The following is an 18,363-nucleotide window of genomic DNA, read 5'->3' as shown; positions in this document are numbered from 1 at the left end:
AGGGAGAGCGCCGGCAGAGGTACTTATGCTCCGCCATAGCGGTGCCACTCCAGGGGGCGCCCTGCCGGCGCTACGGGTACTGCTAGGGAAAACGCTCTGGAAGACACGTGGTGCGCTCACCTGATTCAAATGGACATGAGCAACCACTCGAAGAAGAACAAGGAGCAATGTTCTCACGTTACAGTGGAGGAGGTCTAGTTTGGATATAAGGAAAAACTATTTCACAAGGAAGGTGGTGAAGTACTGGAATGGGTTACGTAGGGTGGTGCTGTGATCTCCACCCCTAGAGGTTTTTAAGTCCCTGCTTGACAAAGCCCTGGCTGGGATGATTTAGTTAAGGCTGCTCCTGCTTTGGGCAAAGGACTAGACTCAATGACCTCCTGCAGTCTCTTCCAGCCCTAGGATTCTGTGCGAATTCAGAAATGAAAAAAAGGCAGTAAAGATTCTGAGAGTAAGGCAAATAGTCTTGGAATTGATAACACTGAACTCTTTGGTTTATTATGCCATACCAAGAAACAGTCTAGAGGACTTTTTGAAGACTTTTGTCCTATTAAGGTAGAATGAAAGGGCTCTGCTAACATCTAGGACATTCAGTACAGCCGCCCTATTTTCTTGGTGAGAGTTTGGATAGGAAGCAGGAAGGCAAAAAGACTGATTGATGTGAAACAAGAAGGTCTCTTTAGGAATGAACCTTGGATGTGGCCTAAGTGTAACCTTGTCAGTGAAAAATACAGAGTACAGGGAATGCATCATCAGATCTGCTAGCTCCCTTATTCTTCTAGCCAAGGTAATGGCAATGTGAAAGACTGTTTTCAAATCAATAGATATATTGTTGAATAGGTGGCCATAGATTCAAAGGGATCCCTTTCAATACCAGGATTTGGCGCCATGAGAGGGTAGGAAGTTGATGTTGAAGGAAGACATTTGTGATTCCCCTTTTAGTGATTGGATGCAATAGTGCTGATGATGGGTGAAAAGCTATAAGAGCACTAGATGGACCCTAAGACATTTTAGAGATAACCTTGATTTTTTCAGAGTCAGGATATATTCCAGATTATGTGGAAGAGTTGCTGACACTGGAGAGATTTGTTGGGATATGAACCCAACCTGGAACCATGACTATTTGTGCAGATAAGTATGTCTTGTGAAGGACTTTGTACTGTTTAGTAGAACCTCTTGCACTTCCTTTCATCATGAACTTTCTAGGTGCTGGATTCACATAGGAGTCATGCCCTAAGGTAGAAGATCTGCAAGTTGGGTTGTACACCCTCTGTCCTGAGACAGCAAAGATGCAGAGTAGATGGAAGGAAGATAAATGGGGACAATGCAAGCTGCACCACGTAAACGTATCAGGTCTATGTGGAAGCAATAAAAAATTCCAAGATCTCCATTGCTTTTTATCTTTAGAAAGACCTTCAGCAAAAAAGAAAATGGAGCAACAATGTAAAAAACGGTAATTGTTCAGTGGGAGGACAGAACCACCCAGAGAGTGCCATCCGATACCCACCCTGGAACAGTACTGTGAACACCTGACATTTCGGTAAGTTGTGAACAGATCTATGGACAGCGTTCCCCATTGTGTGAACAAGTCATGAAGTATTGATGGGTGCATCTCTAATTTGTGGTCTTCTGAGAAAATGCAACAACTTGGCTGAAACTACATTCTGCATGCCCAAGAGTTAAATCACAGAAAAGGTGAGGTTGTAAAAGAAGCACCAATTCTACAGTTTCATTGATTGGTGCATAGAGATGATGATCTGGCTCCTCCCTGACTGTTGATACAACACATGCAGGCTATGCTGTCCACCATGACCTTTTGGTGAATCTTACCAGTGAAAGGAAACGGGTGCAGGCATTCCTGATCACTCTCAAATCAAGGAGATGGAGGTGTAGGAAAGTCTCTATCGGTGACCATTTGTCTTATGTTGTGAGACTGTTAAATGCACACTACATCCTATCAGGGAAATGTCAGTGGTAAGAACTTACAAAGGCGGAGCCTATAAAAGATGGAGATCCCTTTGCATACACTGACCAGTTTCTTCCACCCTTCCAGGGAGATCATAATACTGGTGGGCACTCTCAGGGCTTTGTTCAGATTGTCCCTGTTTGGTTTGGCTTGTAAACCAATCTGAGTCATATAGCTGTGGCTTCGCATTGCATGTGATGTTTGGCGTGTGGAATCACTGCTGTGCCTGGAATTGGAGACACATTCTCACTGGCACTTGAAGGTTGCATTGGTAAGCAATACCAAGGACAGATACTTGTCCAGAGATAGGAAGGCTTTGCTTATAATGTGTCTAGTTAGCCGCAATGAATTCTACATATTGCCTTGGTGTGAGGGTCAACTTCTGGAAACTGCTCTGCAAACCCAGCTCCGTGAATAAGCATATCATGTCTCTGCTGGTTTGATGAGTCTCTTGAAGCAACCAATGTCTGAGGAGACAATCTCGCAGATAACAGTAGATTACTTTCCCTTAAGATTATAGATAGGTGGCCACTACTGAGAAAATTTTGGAAAATACTCTGGGTGTTGATGGAATTCTGAAAAAGAAAAGTGAAACTGAGGAAACATCTGAGAGCTGGTTTTACTGAGATATTAAAGTTGTTTTTTGGCCCTAAACTTACATGAAACCTGTCTTTCTGTCCCAGAGATGGAATGATCATCAATAGGGTGACCATTTTAAGCTTCTGAGCTTTGAGGACCTTGTTGAGAACTCTGAGGTTTAGAACAGGTCTCCAAACTCCTTTCTCCATGGGAATTAGTAACAAGAGTAGAACACTTTGCTTTGGATGTTGGAGTACTGGTTCTATGGTTTCTAACTGCAGAAGTCAATGCATCTTCTGCCATAGTAGACTCTTCTGAGAAGGGTTACTGAAGAGGGATGGGAAAGGGCGTTATAGAAAGGGTAGAAAAGTGAAGTGGGTAGAATATCTGGATTTGATGATCACAAGAACTCATCTGTCTGATGTCATGCATGCCCAGGCACTATGGAACACTGCCAAATTAGTGCATGATCACAGGTAGTAGTGGGCATTGGTCTTGCAGTACTTCAACCTGACCATCAAAAGCGATGTTTAGGAGCAGATGTTTGGGTCGACTGGTAGCCCAAAGTCTTTCATTTTGAGAACTTGATAGTGCTTTATTTTTTAGAGTTAATTAATTTTTATTTGCATTTTAATAGGAGTATAAAGCAATTTTCACAGAGAGCGAGAGAGAGAGAGAGAGAGGGAGAAAGGGAGAGAGATCCCTCCTACTTAAAGTTGGGGGGTCCTGCACTTTCAGGCAGATGTGCTTGCCTCGGAGGCTCACAGCAGCCCTCAATTTTAGGCTTCAGACCTAGGGCATTAGCTTCCTGTTTGTTGAGCTCCTCTCATCATTGGCCAGCTTAACGTATGGAGGGAAATAAACTCAGAATTCTTTTTCCTGAGTGGGCATGGGGAGTGGGTTATGAGGGGAACCCAGGCTCATCCTCTCCTCCAGGTTCCAGCTCAGGGCCCTATAACAGCAGCTGGGTATATAAGTCTCCAACACCTGCTACAAGATCCCATGGCTACTTCCCCACACCATTCTTCTCTCAGCCTCATCCTCCTAGTATCCACTTGATGCTTGTTTTCTCCTACTTCCATCATGACTTTCCTCTGTTACTCACATGCCTAACTGCAGAGCAGCTCCTTTTATAACCAGCCTCAACTGTTTAATTGGCTGCAGGTGTTCTAATTAGCCCAGGCTCAGTTGACTCTGCAAACCAACTCAATTAACCCCAGGTGCTCAACTGCCCCTGATTGACTCTGCTAGTTCTAGACTAGCGTCTCCCAGTTACCCTGGGAAAAGAAATCTTCTCAGTCTGAGGCCAATATACCTTCCTTCCATTACTTTTTTGTATCCCTCTGACATGACCCTGTCACTCTACACACATACAATTTTTATTTATATAAATAAAATGTATATAGTTTCTTTATTTAAGCAAGGGTTACATAGTTACTTCTGTCAAAATAAAATAGCTATAATATTAAAAAAAACCCACAAAAACAAACACACAAACAACAATTAATTACACCATAACAGTGCAAAACTTACTTATCCCAATAAAAAAAACTCTTTTAAAAAAGCTGCTTTGCCATAATGTTTTAAGATCCATCTTGCTGAAATTCTCAAGCTGGGGTCAGCAACCTATGGCTCGCAAACCAAATAGGGAATCAAATAAGGCTCTTCTGTGAGCTTCTGGGAGTTGCCTCTAAACTAGAGTATGTACCTAATCCCACTCACCTACTCGCACAGCAACATTCACCTTCCTTACACATGGAAGGTAAGCTGCTGCTGGTGGTGGTGGGCTTAGTGGGAGACTGGGGAGCCAGGCTGAATGGTGGTTGCCCGGCTGCTCCAAGGTTGGGCAGCTGCCAGAGCAGAAGCCAAGTTATGGTGCCTGGATTTGGATATGGTGCCACTGTGTTTCTTGGGGAGTCACAGTTTGGGTACCGCTTGCCCTCATTCTCCTCTAGGGCCGGCTTCCTAGTCACTCTACATGTCCCATGATTCAACACAGTCCGTCCTCTTCCTGAGCCACCACATTTCATCATGGGAGGCCCTGGATACTATGTATCACGGAAAAAGTTATGATGTAAACTTCAAAGAAATGTGTAAAAAGATGCTGCAGCATAAGTCCCATTAAAAGAAGTCTGTGAGTACGTTTAATTTGTGCTATTAATTATCATGTCAATTATCCATAATATTAAATTGTATATTTTCAGTCATGAAAATGAGCACTCTTATATAACTCTTTCTTGACCACTTGTACTAAATTTTGATGTAGTTTGGCTCTTCGGTTTGAAAAGACTTGCCGACCCCTGTTCTAAAACATCTGTCTGGCTCAATAAAGCCCCTTTACTCTCTTGCACTCAGCCTAACTAGACACTAAAATAATGCAAGCAACAAACTAATAACTAAATCAACAAAACAATATGTATACCTATGTATGTAAATAATTAAATATGCTTTTTACTTCATATTCTCAATAAACACAGCATATTGCCTTTTCCCCTAAAAAAGTTTCTTATAAGCATAACACTTAGTTATATCTACAATAGCACCTTACAATTCTTTGAGCATATGCACACACTCGCAATGCTTTTCCTTAAGCAGTACTGAATTGACATAATGATTGTCTAAAACATTAAAACTGCTGAAGAGACTAAAAATTCTTACCATTATCTCAACATACATAACTTACCTGATCTTGCACTGACATAACAGGATTATTTTTGGTTGTATTGATATGCAGAACATGATATTTGTTCTTTGCACAAAGATCATAGGCAATATTTGTGAAGGATGTGCTTGCAGTTTTAGGTACTCTGTTGTAAATGATCACCACATCATCATCTTCATCCAGAGCTGCATCTTGTCGAGGACCATCTACTGTATGACGCTGTTCTATTTCTCTGACTTCATGTCTTGCAATCGCTCTTTCTGTACAAAGTAACAGAAAATAAATGTTCAGTGATAATGACAACATAGATAGTGCTATTTTGAAACTCAGTCCTTGTAATTAAAATGACAAAAAGGTTAAAAAACATACTAGTAAAGAAAACGTCTACTTTACATATTGGGACTTAACATTTTCCTTTTCCATACAGAGTTTTTATAGGATTAAACTAAATTATGCTTGGAGACAGAGTATGTTGTCTGCAAACTGTAACAGTGAGGGATATTCTTTCTTTTGACTCATGGTAGCATTAAAAGAAGCTACAACCTTTTCTTTAAAAAGTTATCTCTGATGCTGAACCAAAATAGTAACCCTTCTCACAAACCATCCCCACAAAATCCTATAAAATATCCAGTATTAGGAAATAACAGGTAAAAGTAGTAACTAGTTCAAATACCAAAGGTATAAAGTATGTACAGGCAGTCCCCGAGTTACGCGGATCCGACTTATGTCGGATCCACTCTTACGAACAGGGCTTTCTTGCCCCGGAGCTCACAGGCAGCAGGACCGCCCAGAGCGCAGTGGTCCCTCCACCTTGACCTCCGGGGCGAGAAAAGCTGCTCCGGGTCCCCGTGGTCTGCTGGGGACCGTCTCCAGCAGACCAGGGACACCTGGAGCAAAGCCAGGGAGGCGGAGGGATCCCGCGCCTCTAAGACTCTGCTGTGACCCCTCCGCCTCCCCGGCTTTGCTCCGGGTGTCCCTGGTCTGCTGGGGACCGTCTCCAGCAGACCAGGGACACCGGGAGCAAAGTCGCAGAGGCGGCGCGGCACCCTGCCATCGCTGCCGCTTTGCTCCCGGTGCCTCTGGTCTGCTGGGGACCATCACCAGAGCAAAGCCTCAGAGGTGCTGCACCCCGCCGCCGCTGCGGCTTTGCTCCCCGTGTCCCTGGTCTGCTGGGGGAGGGGAGGGCGCAGCTAGTGCACCCCCCCCCCCAGCAGACCAGGCTTTTGTTGTGGACTCTGGGGTAGAGCAGCTGGGGTGCTGCCGGGTTGGTCCTGCAGGGACCTACCTGGCAGCCCAGCTGTTCTGTCCCAGGCTCGAGATTCAGCCGCTGTTGAAACTGATCAGTGGCTGATTCTAGGAAGCTGGGGGCAGAGCAATTCTGCCTCCAGCTTCCTGTAGTCAGCCGCTGGTCAGTTTCAGCAGTGGCTGAATCTGGAGCCAGTTCCAACTTACATACAGATTCAACTTAAGAACAAACCTACAGTCCCTATCTTGTACGTAACCCGGGGACTGCCTGTATTTCAAAATCTGGTAAAAATCATTGACCATAGATGGTATAGCCAATTAATTATAAAGAGGCACTAGAGTTTAAATAAAACTAATATTGTGTTTATTCCAATAAAGACAACTCTCCAGGTGTAAACGTTGCTATGTACGGCTTTACAAAAAACTAATTAGCTGTATGTAGTGGGATGGCTGCCGCATTCTGGCCAGAAGGGATTAAGGCAGGCTGGAAGAAGCCTGCACAGAGCTCTGGCCAGTCAGGGAGAGGCTTGTAAGAAGCCAGTTAGAAGACAGATTGCTAGGGCAGCCTTGGTTATAAGTTGCTGCTCAGTAGAGGAGTGGGCAGTTGAGTCCTGACCAGGGAGGATGCAGGACTGGTTTCCAGGGAAGCATCTTAGAGAAAGCAGAGCTAGACAGACTCAGAGGAGTGGGAGAAAAGCTCCAGCCTGATACCCGACAGGCTGCAGTCTTGGATACAGAGGCAAGGAGGGTGCAAGAATCACAGGAAAAGTGGCCAATAGAGTACAGTAAAGGGTAAGAGAAGAAGGGCAGGACAAAGCTACCACCACAGGGTTCCTGTGCCAAGACCAAGAGTAGTGGGTGGGCCTGGGTCCCCTCTTTCCCTCTTAGACCACACCTTGACACCAGAAAGAGTTGCCTTTGCAGTCTGTGGCTTGCCCCGAGATGAGGGGCTAGACTGAGGCTTCAGTAAGCCATGGTGGCAGGTGTACAGACTGAGGACTGCCGACAGGGCAATGAGAGACTGTTGTAGTGGGCACTTCCGGAGGGCAGTGTCATGACGAGGATGCTGTGATCCTGGGAGCAATGCAGGTCCAGAGCGAAAGCCTGGAGAGAGCGCTGAGCAATGACAGGCTAAAGAGGGAGACCTGCTGAGAGTAAGAGCTAATCAACAGGAGTGTTAGCAAGATATGGGAAGTAATTCTCCCGTGCTACTCGGTGCTGATGAGGCCTCAATTGGAGTACTGCGTCCCATTTTGGGTACCATGTTTCAAGAAAGATGTGGAGGAATTGGAGAAGGTCCAGAGAAGACTAACAAAAATTATGCAAGGTCTAGAAGACATAACCTATAAGGGAAGACTGAAAGAATTGTGCTTGTTTATTTAGAAAAGACAAAATTGAGAGGGGACATGATAGTGGTTTTCAAGTATCTAAAAGGGTGTTACAAGGAGGAAGGAGAAAAATTGTTCTCCTTGGCCTCCGGTGATAGGACAAGAAGCAATGGGCTTAAATTGAAGTAAAGGAGGTTTAGGTTGGACATTAGGAAAAACTTCCTAACTGTCAAGGTGGTTAAACACTGGAATAAACTGCCTAGGGAGATTGTGGAATCTCCATAACTGGAGACATTTAAGAGCCGGTTGGATAGACATCTCTCAGGGATGATCTACACAATGCTTGGTCCTGCCGTGAGGGCAGGGGACTGGACTTGATCGCTCAAGATCACTTCCAGTTCTAGTATTCTATTATTGTAATTCCTGGTATGACCAGCAGGAGCCATTACAGAGGTGATTCATGACCCGTATTGGATACAAATTTAGTAAGGAAAAAAAACAACGGGAGATGCTTATGAAACAATTAACATTAAGGGTCAAAATTATTGCACCGAATACAAAACTGTATCAAACACAAGGAAGAAAAAGAAAAAGAAACATGTCTTGAACAAGACACGTTTTGGAGGGATGGATAAGTTACAAATAACAATTAAAAAAACCTAGTACAAGGACACTGCTTTGGGCAATTCATCTCCTCTTCAAATATCAAAGCCACTTGGAAAATGAGAAGCAGATTGTTATGGCTCTACAAAATGCCAATTTGCACAGATCCCTTCCCTCCTCCCTCCCCCCCCAAAAAAAAATCAAAAGTTTTGCTCTGCTATGGCTAAGCAGAGCACTCATGACTATTCAAGATTTAAATTTCAAAGCATCTTTTTAGAATTACACATTATCACACTGTGTTTAATGGTGTACTCCCCTCCCCCCCCGCCCCACACACACGGGTCAACACCAGAATTTGAGCTCAGGATTTAGAAATTCTAGAAGGTGAAGTTTATGCTGTGAGCTAAAGGAGTAACTATTAGTAAAAATAGCCTGTTGTCCTTCATATGGAGTAGCTCCTAGAGCAGTGGTCCCCAAACTTTGTCATGTTCCACCTTACCAGCAGTAGAAACTATCCACACTATCCTGGAGTTGTGGTTCTGAACTGCAGTCAGAGTCATGGCCAGGAGCTGGACTATGCCTGTAACCAAGAGTGGGACTGAGGCCAGAACCAGGGCCAGCGGCTGGTGGAATCTGCAGCTGGGGCTTTAGTTGTGTTTGCTTCCTCTTCCAAGCCCCCCTGCATTCCCCTGAACATTCATCCACACACCCATCCCATAGTTTGGGGACCACTGTCCTAAAAGGATATTGAGAGAGCCACTCAGTGAGACACAATAGGGAAATGTCAGTTATGAACAGGCTTTTCTTCCTCATTCAAGGGAACGTGGTCTAATGTTTAGAGCAGTGGTTGCAAACCACATAACCACATATAGCTATTTGGCACATTCATTCTCAAAGTCAGTGTGATAGAATGGGTGACTATTTGTCATACTGCAAGCCTGAGGTATATTCTACATCTGCTGGACATGACCATCAACAACCTCTTGGTTACCTTATTTGAAAAATGATTAATATTAGCGTACAGATATGAAGCTTTGCTTGGTAGTCAATGTTATGAACCGGTGAGATAAGAACCTAATGTTCTCTCTCGGCTCTCAGCCCAATGAACTTTTTCTCTAGACCAAAAGGAGTTCAGATAAAATGTTCTTCCTCCCTACTCTCATATACACATATGATTTTACCTGCAATGCAATCAAATGTGAGGGAACTGCTAAATGTGAGATTGAAATGAAGGATGCATTATGCCGGCTAGAGCTGAAGTTTCTCCCTCTACTCTTCCATTTCCTATTTCCTGTGGTCTTCACTTTTCTTCTTCCTCTTGTGCTCAAACCTCAGCCCCTTTCCTTTAGGCAATCTCTACACCACAGTTTAAATGTTAAATATTTTAAAAAATGTAGAAAAGTCAAACTATGCATACAAATAACCTATCAAACCAAAATTAATCACTTCCCTCACCTACACTCCTATAACTTCTCTCTTATTGTTTGAAAAAGTGAGGGGGAGTGGCACTATACCTGAAAGAAAATATAATCAAATGAAGTAAAAATCTTAAAAGAACCAAAATGTTCCACAGAATCTTTGTGTAGTAATTCTATGCTCTAACAATAAGGCTACGTCTACACTGGCCCCTTTTCCGGAAGGGGCATGTAAATTTCACCAGTCGTCGTAGGGAAATCCGCGGGGGATTTAAATATCCCCCGCGGCATTTAAATAAAAATGTCTGCCGCTTTTTTCCGGCTTTTAAAAAAGCCGGAAAAGAGCGTCTACACTGGCCCCGATCCTCCGGAAAAAGTGCCCTTTTCCGGAGGGTCTTATTCCTACTTCAAAGTACAGATATTCCTTCAAAGTAGGAATAAGACCCTCCGGAAAAGGGCACTTTTTCCGGAGGATCGGGGCCAGTGTAGACGCTCTTTTCCGGCTTTTTTAAAAGCCGGAAAAAAGCGGCGGACATTTTTATTTAAATGCCGCGGGGGGTATTTAAATCCCCCGCGGATTTCCCTACGACGACTGGTGAAATTTACATGCCCCTTCCGGAAAAGGGGCCAGTGTAGACGTAGCCTAAGAGTATAGCAGCAGGGATATATTATTGACCACCTGACCAGGACAGTGAAATACTAAGGGAGATAAGAAAGGCTATCAAAATAAAAAACTTAATAGCGGGGGATTTCAACTATCCCATATTGATTGGGAGCACATCAGCTCAGGACAAGATGGAGAGATGAAACTTCTGAATGCCTTAAATGACTGCTTCTTGGAGCAAATGGTTCTGGAACCCACAAGGGGAAAGGCAATTCTTAATTTAGTCCTAGGTGGAGCACAGGATCTGGTCCAAGAAGTAAATATAACTGGACTGCTTCAAAATAGTGCCATAATGTAACAAAATTTAACATCCCTGTGGTGGGAAAAACAACTCAGCAGCCCAACACTGGGGCATTTAACTTCACAAAGGGGAACTACACAAACATTTCTGTTACTGCAACAGAAATTAAAACGTACAGTGACAAAAGTAAAATCCCTGCTAACCACATAGAAACTTTTCAAAGACACAATAATAGAGCCCTAATTTAAATATAAACCCCAAATTGAAAAACACATTAAGAGAACCAAAAAAAGTATGAGCATGGCTTAACAACTAAGTAAAAGGAGCACTGAGAGATAAAAAGACATTGTTTAAAAAGTGGAAGTTAAATCCAAGTGAGGAAAATAGAAAAGAGCATAAACTCTGTCAAAGTAAATGTAAAAATATAATCAGAAAAGCCAAAAAGAAGTCTGAAAAACAGACAGACAAAAATTAAAAAAGTAATAGTAAAATGTAGTTTAAGTATATTAGAAGTAGGAAGCCTACTAAACAATCTGTGAGGCCACTGGATGATCAAGATGCTAAAGGAACACTCAAAGACAATAAGGTCATTGTAGAGAAACTAAATTAATTCTTTGCTTCAGTCTTCACGGAGGAGGATGTGAGGGAGATTCTCAAATCTGAGCCATTCTTTTTAGGTGACAAATGTGAGGATTCTCCATGATTGAGGTGTCATTGGAGGAGGTTTTGAAACAAAGTAAACTTAACAGATAAACTTAACGAGACTCCTGGACCAGATGGTATTCACTCAAGAGTTCTGAAAGAACTCAAATGTGAAATTGCAAAACTTTTAACTGTGTTTTGTAACCGATCCTTTAAATTAGCTTCTGTACCTAATGATTGAAAGATAGCAAATGAGACTCCAATATTTTAAAAGGGCTCTAGAGGTAATCCTAGCAATTACAGACTGGTAAGTCTAACATCAATACAGGGCAAATTAGTTGAAACTACAGGCAGTCCCCGACTTACGCGGACCCGACTTACGTCGGATCCGCAGTTACAAATGGGGCTTTGTACTCCGGGGCGAGAAAAGCTGCTCCGCGTCAACCTGGTCTGCAGACCAGGAAGATGCAGAGCAAAGCCGTGGAGGGGCTGGGGCTGCAGGGCAGCCCAGGCGCACCTGGGCTGTCCCGCTGCCAGCTTCCCCGAGGCTTTGCAAAGCCGCGGAGGGGCTGGGGCTGCGTTTCAGTTTCAGTTTCAGCAGCGGCTGACTTGGGGACACCTGGGGCAGAGCAGCTGGGGTGCTGCCCGGTTGGTCTCCGCAGCGCCGCCCCTGCGGGGACCTACCCGGCAGCGCCCCAGTTGCTCTGTCCTAGGCGTCCAGATTCAACTGCTGTTGAAACTGATCAGCGGCTGATTCCAGGCAGCCCAGGGCAGAGCAACTCTGCCTCGGGCTTCCTGTAGTCAGCCGCTGGTCAGTTTCAGCAGCGGCTGAATCTGGAAGCCAGTTCTGACTTACATACAAATTCAACTTAAGAACAAACCTACAGTCCCTATCTTGTACGTAACCCGGGGACTGCCTGTATACTAAAGAACAGAATTGTCAGACACATAGATGAACATCATTTGTTGGGGAAAAGTCAACATGGTTTCTGTAAAGGGAAATCATGCCTTACTAATCTACTAGAAGCTTCAGGGGGTAGCCAAGTTAGTCTGTACAGGATAAACTTAAAAACAACAAATGGTCTAGGTAGCACTTTATAGATTAACAAAACATGTAGATGGTATCATGAGCTTTCGTGGGCACAGCCCACTTCTTCAGAACTTCACTAGAGTTCTTTGAGCATGTGGACGGAGGAGATCCAATAGTTATAGTATACTTCCGTTTTCAGAATGTCTTTGACAAGATCCCTCTTAAAAGCCTATTAAGTGAAGTATGTTGTCATGGGATAAGAGGGAAATCCTCTCATGGATTGGTAACTGATTAAGAGGAAGGAAACAAAGCCTAGGAATAAACAGTCAGTTTTCAGAATATGGAGAGGTAATTAGTGGTGTCCCATAGTGGTCACTACTGGCAGAGCTGAAACTAAGGTTTTCTGCATCTGGAGCAAGCTACTGAATTGCACCTCCCTCCCAGCCCCCCAAAAATGATAAAATCCTTAATTTTTTTCTATTAATTTTATTCATTGCACATGTTAATTGCACATATATTGAGATTGCAAATAGATGATAGTAAAGATATGGATGAAATAATATTTTAACTTTCTAATTTTTAATTTTGTGCCCCTAGCTGTACTGCGCCTGGGAGAGTGCCCCACCCTTCTTACGGCTCTGATGACTGGGACCAATCTTATTCAGCATATTCATAAATGGTCTGGAGAAAGGGGTAAACAGTGAGGTGGCAAAATTTGCAGATGATACCAAACTGTTCAAGATAGCTAAGACTGAAGCAGACTGTGAAGAGCTTCAAAAAGATCTCACCAAACTAAGTGATTGGGCAACAAAACGGCAAATGAAATTTAATGTTGGTAAATGTCAAGCAATGCACATTGGAAAAAAATAATCCCAAGTCTACATACAATATAATGGGGATTAGTTTAGATATAACTACTCAAGAGATCCTGTAGTCATTGTGGATAGTTCTCTGAAAACATCCACTCAATATGCAGCAGCCGTCAAAAAAGCAAACAATGTTAGGAATCATTAAAAAAAGGATAGAGAATAAGACAGAGAATATCTTATTGCTTCTATATAAAACCATGGTACACCCGGATCTTGAATACTGCATACAGACGTGGTCACCTCATCTCAAAAAAAGATATATTGGCATTGGATAAGGTTCAGAAAAGGGCAAGAAAAATGATTAGGAGTTTGGAATGGGTTCCATATGAAGAGAGATTGAAAAGACTGGGACTTTTCATTTTAGAAACGAGGAGATTAAGGGGGGGATATGACAGAGGTCTATAAAATCATGACTAGTGTGGAAAAAATGAATAAAGAAAAGTTATTTACTTTTTCCCATAATAAAAGAACTAGGGGTCACCAAATGCAATTAAATTATTAGCAGGTTTAAAACAAACAAAAGAAATTTTTCTTCAAACAGCACACAGTCAACTTGTGGAACTCCTGGCCAGAGGATGTTGTGAAGACCAGGACTTTAACAGGGTTCAAAAAAGCACTAAATAAATTCATGGAGGTTAGGTTCATCAATGGCTATTAGCCAGAATGGTAGGAATGGTGTCTCTAGCCTCTGCTAGAGGCTGGAAATGGATGACCGGAGAGGGCCCTATTCATTCACTCCCTCCGGAGCACCTGGCATTGGCCAATGTCAGAAGACAGGATACTGGGCTAGATGGACATTTAGTCTGACCCAGTATGACAGTTCTTATGTAACATTCATTTTCTGAGTCTTCTTTTAGGCTGCAAATTCTTCAGGCAGCAACCATCTCTTCCTATATCCCTGTACAACTCCTAATGCAAAGCCCCACACTTCAATGGGGCCACTGGGTGCTACCACCAGAAATAATAATGAAGTACAAATAGATGGTCAATCAAGGTTTCTTCTGGCAGCCCAGATGGGTGGGAAATTGTCCCCCAGCCCGCTCCTGTACCCTAGCCCCCCTCAACCCCCAACCCGCTCCTGCATGTAACTAAGATTGCTTGACACTTGGTTGCTTCTCCCCTCATTGCCTTTCCTATCCCTCTTTTCCCCTCTCCCAATTTCCCCCATTACCTCACAAGCAAACCCTCAACTCTTTTGGAAGCTGGTGGGGCAGCAGTTCAGGTTTCATCAAGGTGAAGATGGCAACAGCAGCAGGCAGCTAATAAAACCTTCCACATGTGAAAATATCAAGAATATATGTGGGATTGCATGGAGGAATGACCACACTTCTTCAGGGAGCATGAACATTTTCCAACTTCCCACAAGACAGGTACTGATTTGTTGTTCACAGTGGTACAAATATGGAACTGCATCTCAGAAAGCAGAAATAAGACACTGATAATCTGCACTTTTTACATGAGTGCAGCATATCTACAGTAGGGTTTGCCATAGCACAGCTACACTGGTGTAGTCACACAAAGGCAATGAACTCTAGTGTAGAGAAGGATAGAGCATGCTGAAGGAGGTGCTCTGTGTACATGCACCAGTAGAGAGACAGTCAGCTATGCTGAAGACAAAATTCTGTAAGGGGGAAGAGAGAAGGGAAAAAAACCCAGCACATCCACGTACTCCTTTGAAGAAACTGCCAGAGAGAAAAGAAATAAAGAACTTTGAGCAATTAAGCTTACCATTTTGCACAAAAGAGTTTTAAAAATGCAACAAGCTTGAAAAAATGCAACAAGCTTGAAAAACTACACAATTATGCTTTTCAAACAGAAAAGCCAGGAATCAACTAAAGACTAAATGTTTGTGAAGCCACCAGAATAGTGGAGTTATTTTGGAAACTGGAATTTGAGATTGGTGTGATACGCAAAACCACCATACACGATTAGATAATGATTAGTAGTAAAGCTTTAAGATCTGTAATCATAGGAATATAGACCACTAGAACTAGAAGGGACCTTGACAGGTCATCAAGTCCAATCCCCTGCCTTCACAGCAGTATCCAGTACATTAGGCAGGCCCTAATGTAGAGGTGGATTAGGATATAACCTTACCCCCATAGGTTTAACAGCTGACAAGGGAATGAAATATTGGAGACCATTTCAGAGAGGGACAAAGTGAGACAGTTGAGCTGTTTTTACTGAACAGTGAGGAAGGCAAGTGAAATTGGCATAGTTTTGATATTATTTTGTGTGTTCAACTGCAAATCTCAGATTCTCCTTGCCAAATAACTATTCATTGTTATTTCCACAGACACCATTTATGAGGCAGAATAGCTTTTAACTGTAAATCAAAAATCTTGTATTATATATGGTACTACCTTATATAATACTGAAAAAGAATTGTAGGAAGAGGACTGAAAACTTATTGTTAATTTATAAAAGAATCCTGTCTCACACGATGTTTCAAATCAACAGAAAATGGTTTTCGGAAGATGCGGACAATTTTATTGTCTGGGAATAAGGCGGCAGTTTTTTATTCATATGGAAATTATTAATGCTAATAGTTAAGAACTGCCATCAGCTTTCTGAAATTATCAGAAATATTTCAATCCAGTAACAGAGATATTTTAGTGATTGCACATTATTGAATTGCCAGGACCAGTTTAAGATTATTCACAAAACACACACACACACACACACACACACACACACACATCCCCAATGTATTAATTCTGTAAGGGAAAGTTAAGGGAGCAAGGCCCAGATGGGTCAATATATTTATATTTTCAATTTGTCTGAGACTGGAATGAGGCTACAAGTAATTATTTTGTAGAATTTTTTTTTAGATTCATGATACAATTGTAAAAAGCTGGTTTTGCTATACACTTAAGTTGCTTGTGGCTTCCTAAAGAATCACTTATAGATGTTAAAAATCTATATAATTATCATTTGATTTTTAAAAAATGTAAGAAAGAAGATGATCTGCAGCCCCCCCAAAAAGAAATCTCTAGAGTTAGCTATGTTGATCTAGGAACTAGTAATATTTCAAATTGCATGAGACTCCTGAGAAAGTAGATTATCCCAATAAAATTACTTGTTATTCCAATTTGTTTTCAGAGTTTAGCATCCATAGGCAACCGTTTAAATACATATCATGTCATTGGTTGGAAAACTAATGTTAGTGATTTGTTGTGCAGAGATATGCTGTTGTTATCACTGGTCTATTTTGGGCTGTTATAAGGTCCCTGCGTGTATCCCACCTGTTGGTTGGTAGTGAGGTCCTGGCTTGCATGCAATTTAGGAGCACCCCTAGAAATTCTAGTGTCTGATTCGGGGTGTGTGCGCACTTTGGTATGTTTATTTGGAGATGGAGTGTCTCAAAGAGGGTTCTTGTTACTACTGCCTGTGATGTGTGCTCTTATGTAGGGCCCATCACTGAACAGTCATCTAGATAGGGAAAAATGGTGGTGTGCACCTTGCATAGATATGAGGCCACTACCGCCAGCACCTTTGAGAACATTCTTGGTTGGAGCTGTTGGGAGCCCGAATGGTAACACTCTGTGCTGGAAGTGTCTGTCTTGTTAGCTGTTGGGAGTCCGAATAGTAACACTCTGTACTGGAAGTGTCTGTTTTGTTTTGTGAAGCGAAGGACTCTCCTGTGTGATGGGTGGGGAGGGGTATGGGATGGAAGGATAACTCAAAATGGATGCAGCTAATCTGCTGCTAAATATTGTGGATGGTTCTGATTGCTGCCTCAGAAATATTGGGGTTGTCAGACCCTTGACCAGGACTTCAAAACTGTTGTCTAGATGTTGACTGCTCGTTGGATTATCATAGTACTGATGCTGCTGGTTGAATGGTCTGTATCTCTGAGTAAATAACCTGCCTTAATTTCTTTTCGTGACAGGTAAGTGGATGCTTAGAGTTTTTAGAGTCGCTCTGGAATCCTTCAAAATATACAGTGAAGTATTCTTGGACTCTGCAAAAAGCTTGGTGCCCTCGAAGGGCAGATCCTCCATTGTGGATTGTACCTCTCTCGGGAAGCCAGACAGCTGGAGCCAAGAGGCCTATCTCACCACCACAGCAGAGGCCAGAGATGTGGCTGCCATATCTGCTGAATCAAGCGCTGCTTGGAGGGCCATGTGTGATATCGGCATGCCCTTCTTACTGTTAGCCTTAACGGTTCCTTTTGTTTGTCTGGTAATGATTCAAATAAAGGATATTAACTCGTCAAAGAAGTGATGTGTGAATTTTGCCAGTAATGACCAAGTAGTTAGCTATTCTGAGTTGAAGACTCACTGATGAATATGATTTTCTCCCCATTGTGTCCAACCTCTTCCTATCCCTGTCATATGGGATGGTACGAGTGGCCTGCTGCTTCCCTCTCTGGTTGCCTGCTTCAATCACCAGAGAGTTTGGTGTGGGATGGGAGAAGAGGAATTCTGCTCCTTTAGAGGCAACATAGTACTTCTTATCGGCCTTCTTGGAGGTCAGTGTGATTGTGGCGGGCATCTGCCAGATATTTTTAGCAGAGACCATAAGTGCCTCATTCATGGGGACATGCATTCAGGATATTTATCAGTTTATGCTATGTGTAAGGCATGTCAGACAATGAAATCTCTAAGGTCTTGGCAACTCTCTTAAAAAGGTCCTGAAATGACCTAAAATCATCCCCAGTAAATTGGCGGTTGGGGCATAATTGTGTCATCGGGGTGAGGATGAGGTATGTGTTGATAGGGGAAAGCAAGATGTGTGCTCATCCCTGGTAACTTCACCTCCTGATCTTCCACTTCCAAGCTGTAATGTTCTGGAGATTGGAGTGTTGGTGCCTGAGACCTTGGTGCCAGGGATGGCAGCTGTGGGTGGTGCACCTATTGTGGTCTGTATGCTGCCCAAGGGTCCCAACACGGCCAGTTGAGGGGGAGTAGAAGAGGGAACCACTATTTCGGTTGCCACTGTTGTAATTATTGCTAGTCTTTAGGTGAGGAGTGTCTTGGTAAGTGTGATCTGTTAAACATTTTCTCCTCCTCATCGCTAAACACTGGGACTGTTGAAGTGGTGGGTGTGGAGGAAAAACTGTATCTTGAAGTATTAGACATGTCATCAGTACCAAAAAGAGGAGGACCTGGAACTG

General features: G+C 42.9%; 1 protein-coding gene across 2 annotated transcripts in view; it reads right to left on the bottom strand.

The window, feature by feature from the left end:
- The window catches only part of HS2ST1 (heparan sulfate 2-O-sulfotransferase 1), a 148,318-nt gene that overhangs the window by 42,071 nt on the left and 87,884 nt on the right, over positions 1-18,363 (bottom strand). For both annotated transcript variants that reach the window (XM_006120249.5, XM_075936408.2), the window contains exon 2: positions 5,229-5,467. In XM_006120249.5, coding sequence (XP_006120311.1) covers positions 5,229-5,467 — 239 coding nt within the window. The remainder of the gene's footprint in view (positions 1-5,228; positions 5,468-18,363) is intronic.

The sequence above is a fragment of the Pelodiscus sinensis genome, chromosome 9 (genome assembly GCF_052426305.1).
Source record: "Pelodiscus sinensis isolate ZL-2025 chromosome 9, ASM5242630v1, whole genome shotgun sequence".
Taxonomy (NCBI): Eukaryota; Metazoa; Chordata; order Testudines; family Trionychidae; genus Pelodiscus; species Pelodiscus sinensis.
Note: the sequence above shows the minus strand (reverse complement) of the source record. Positions and strands in the feature narration are given on the sequence as shown.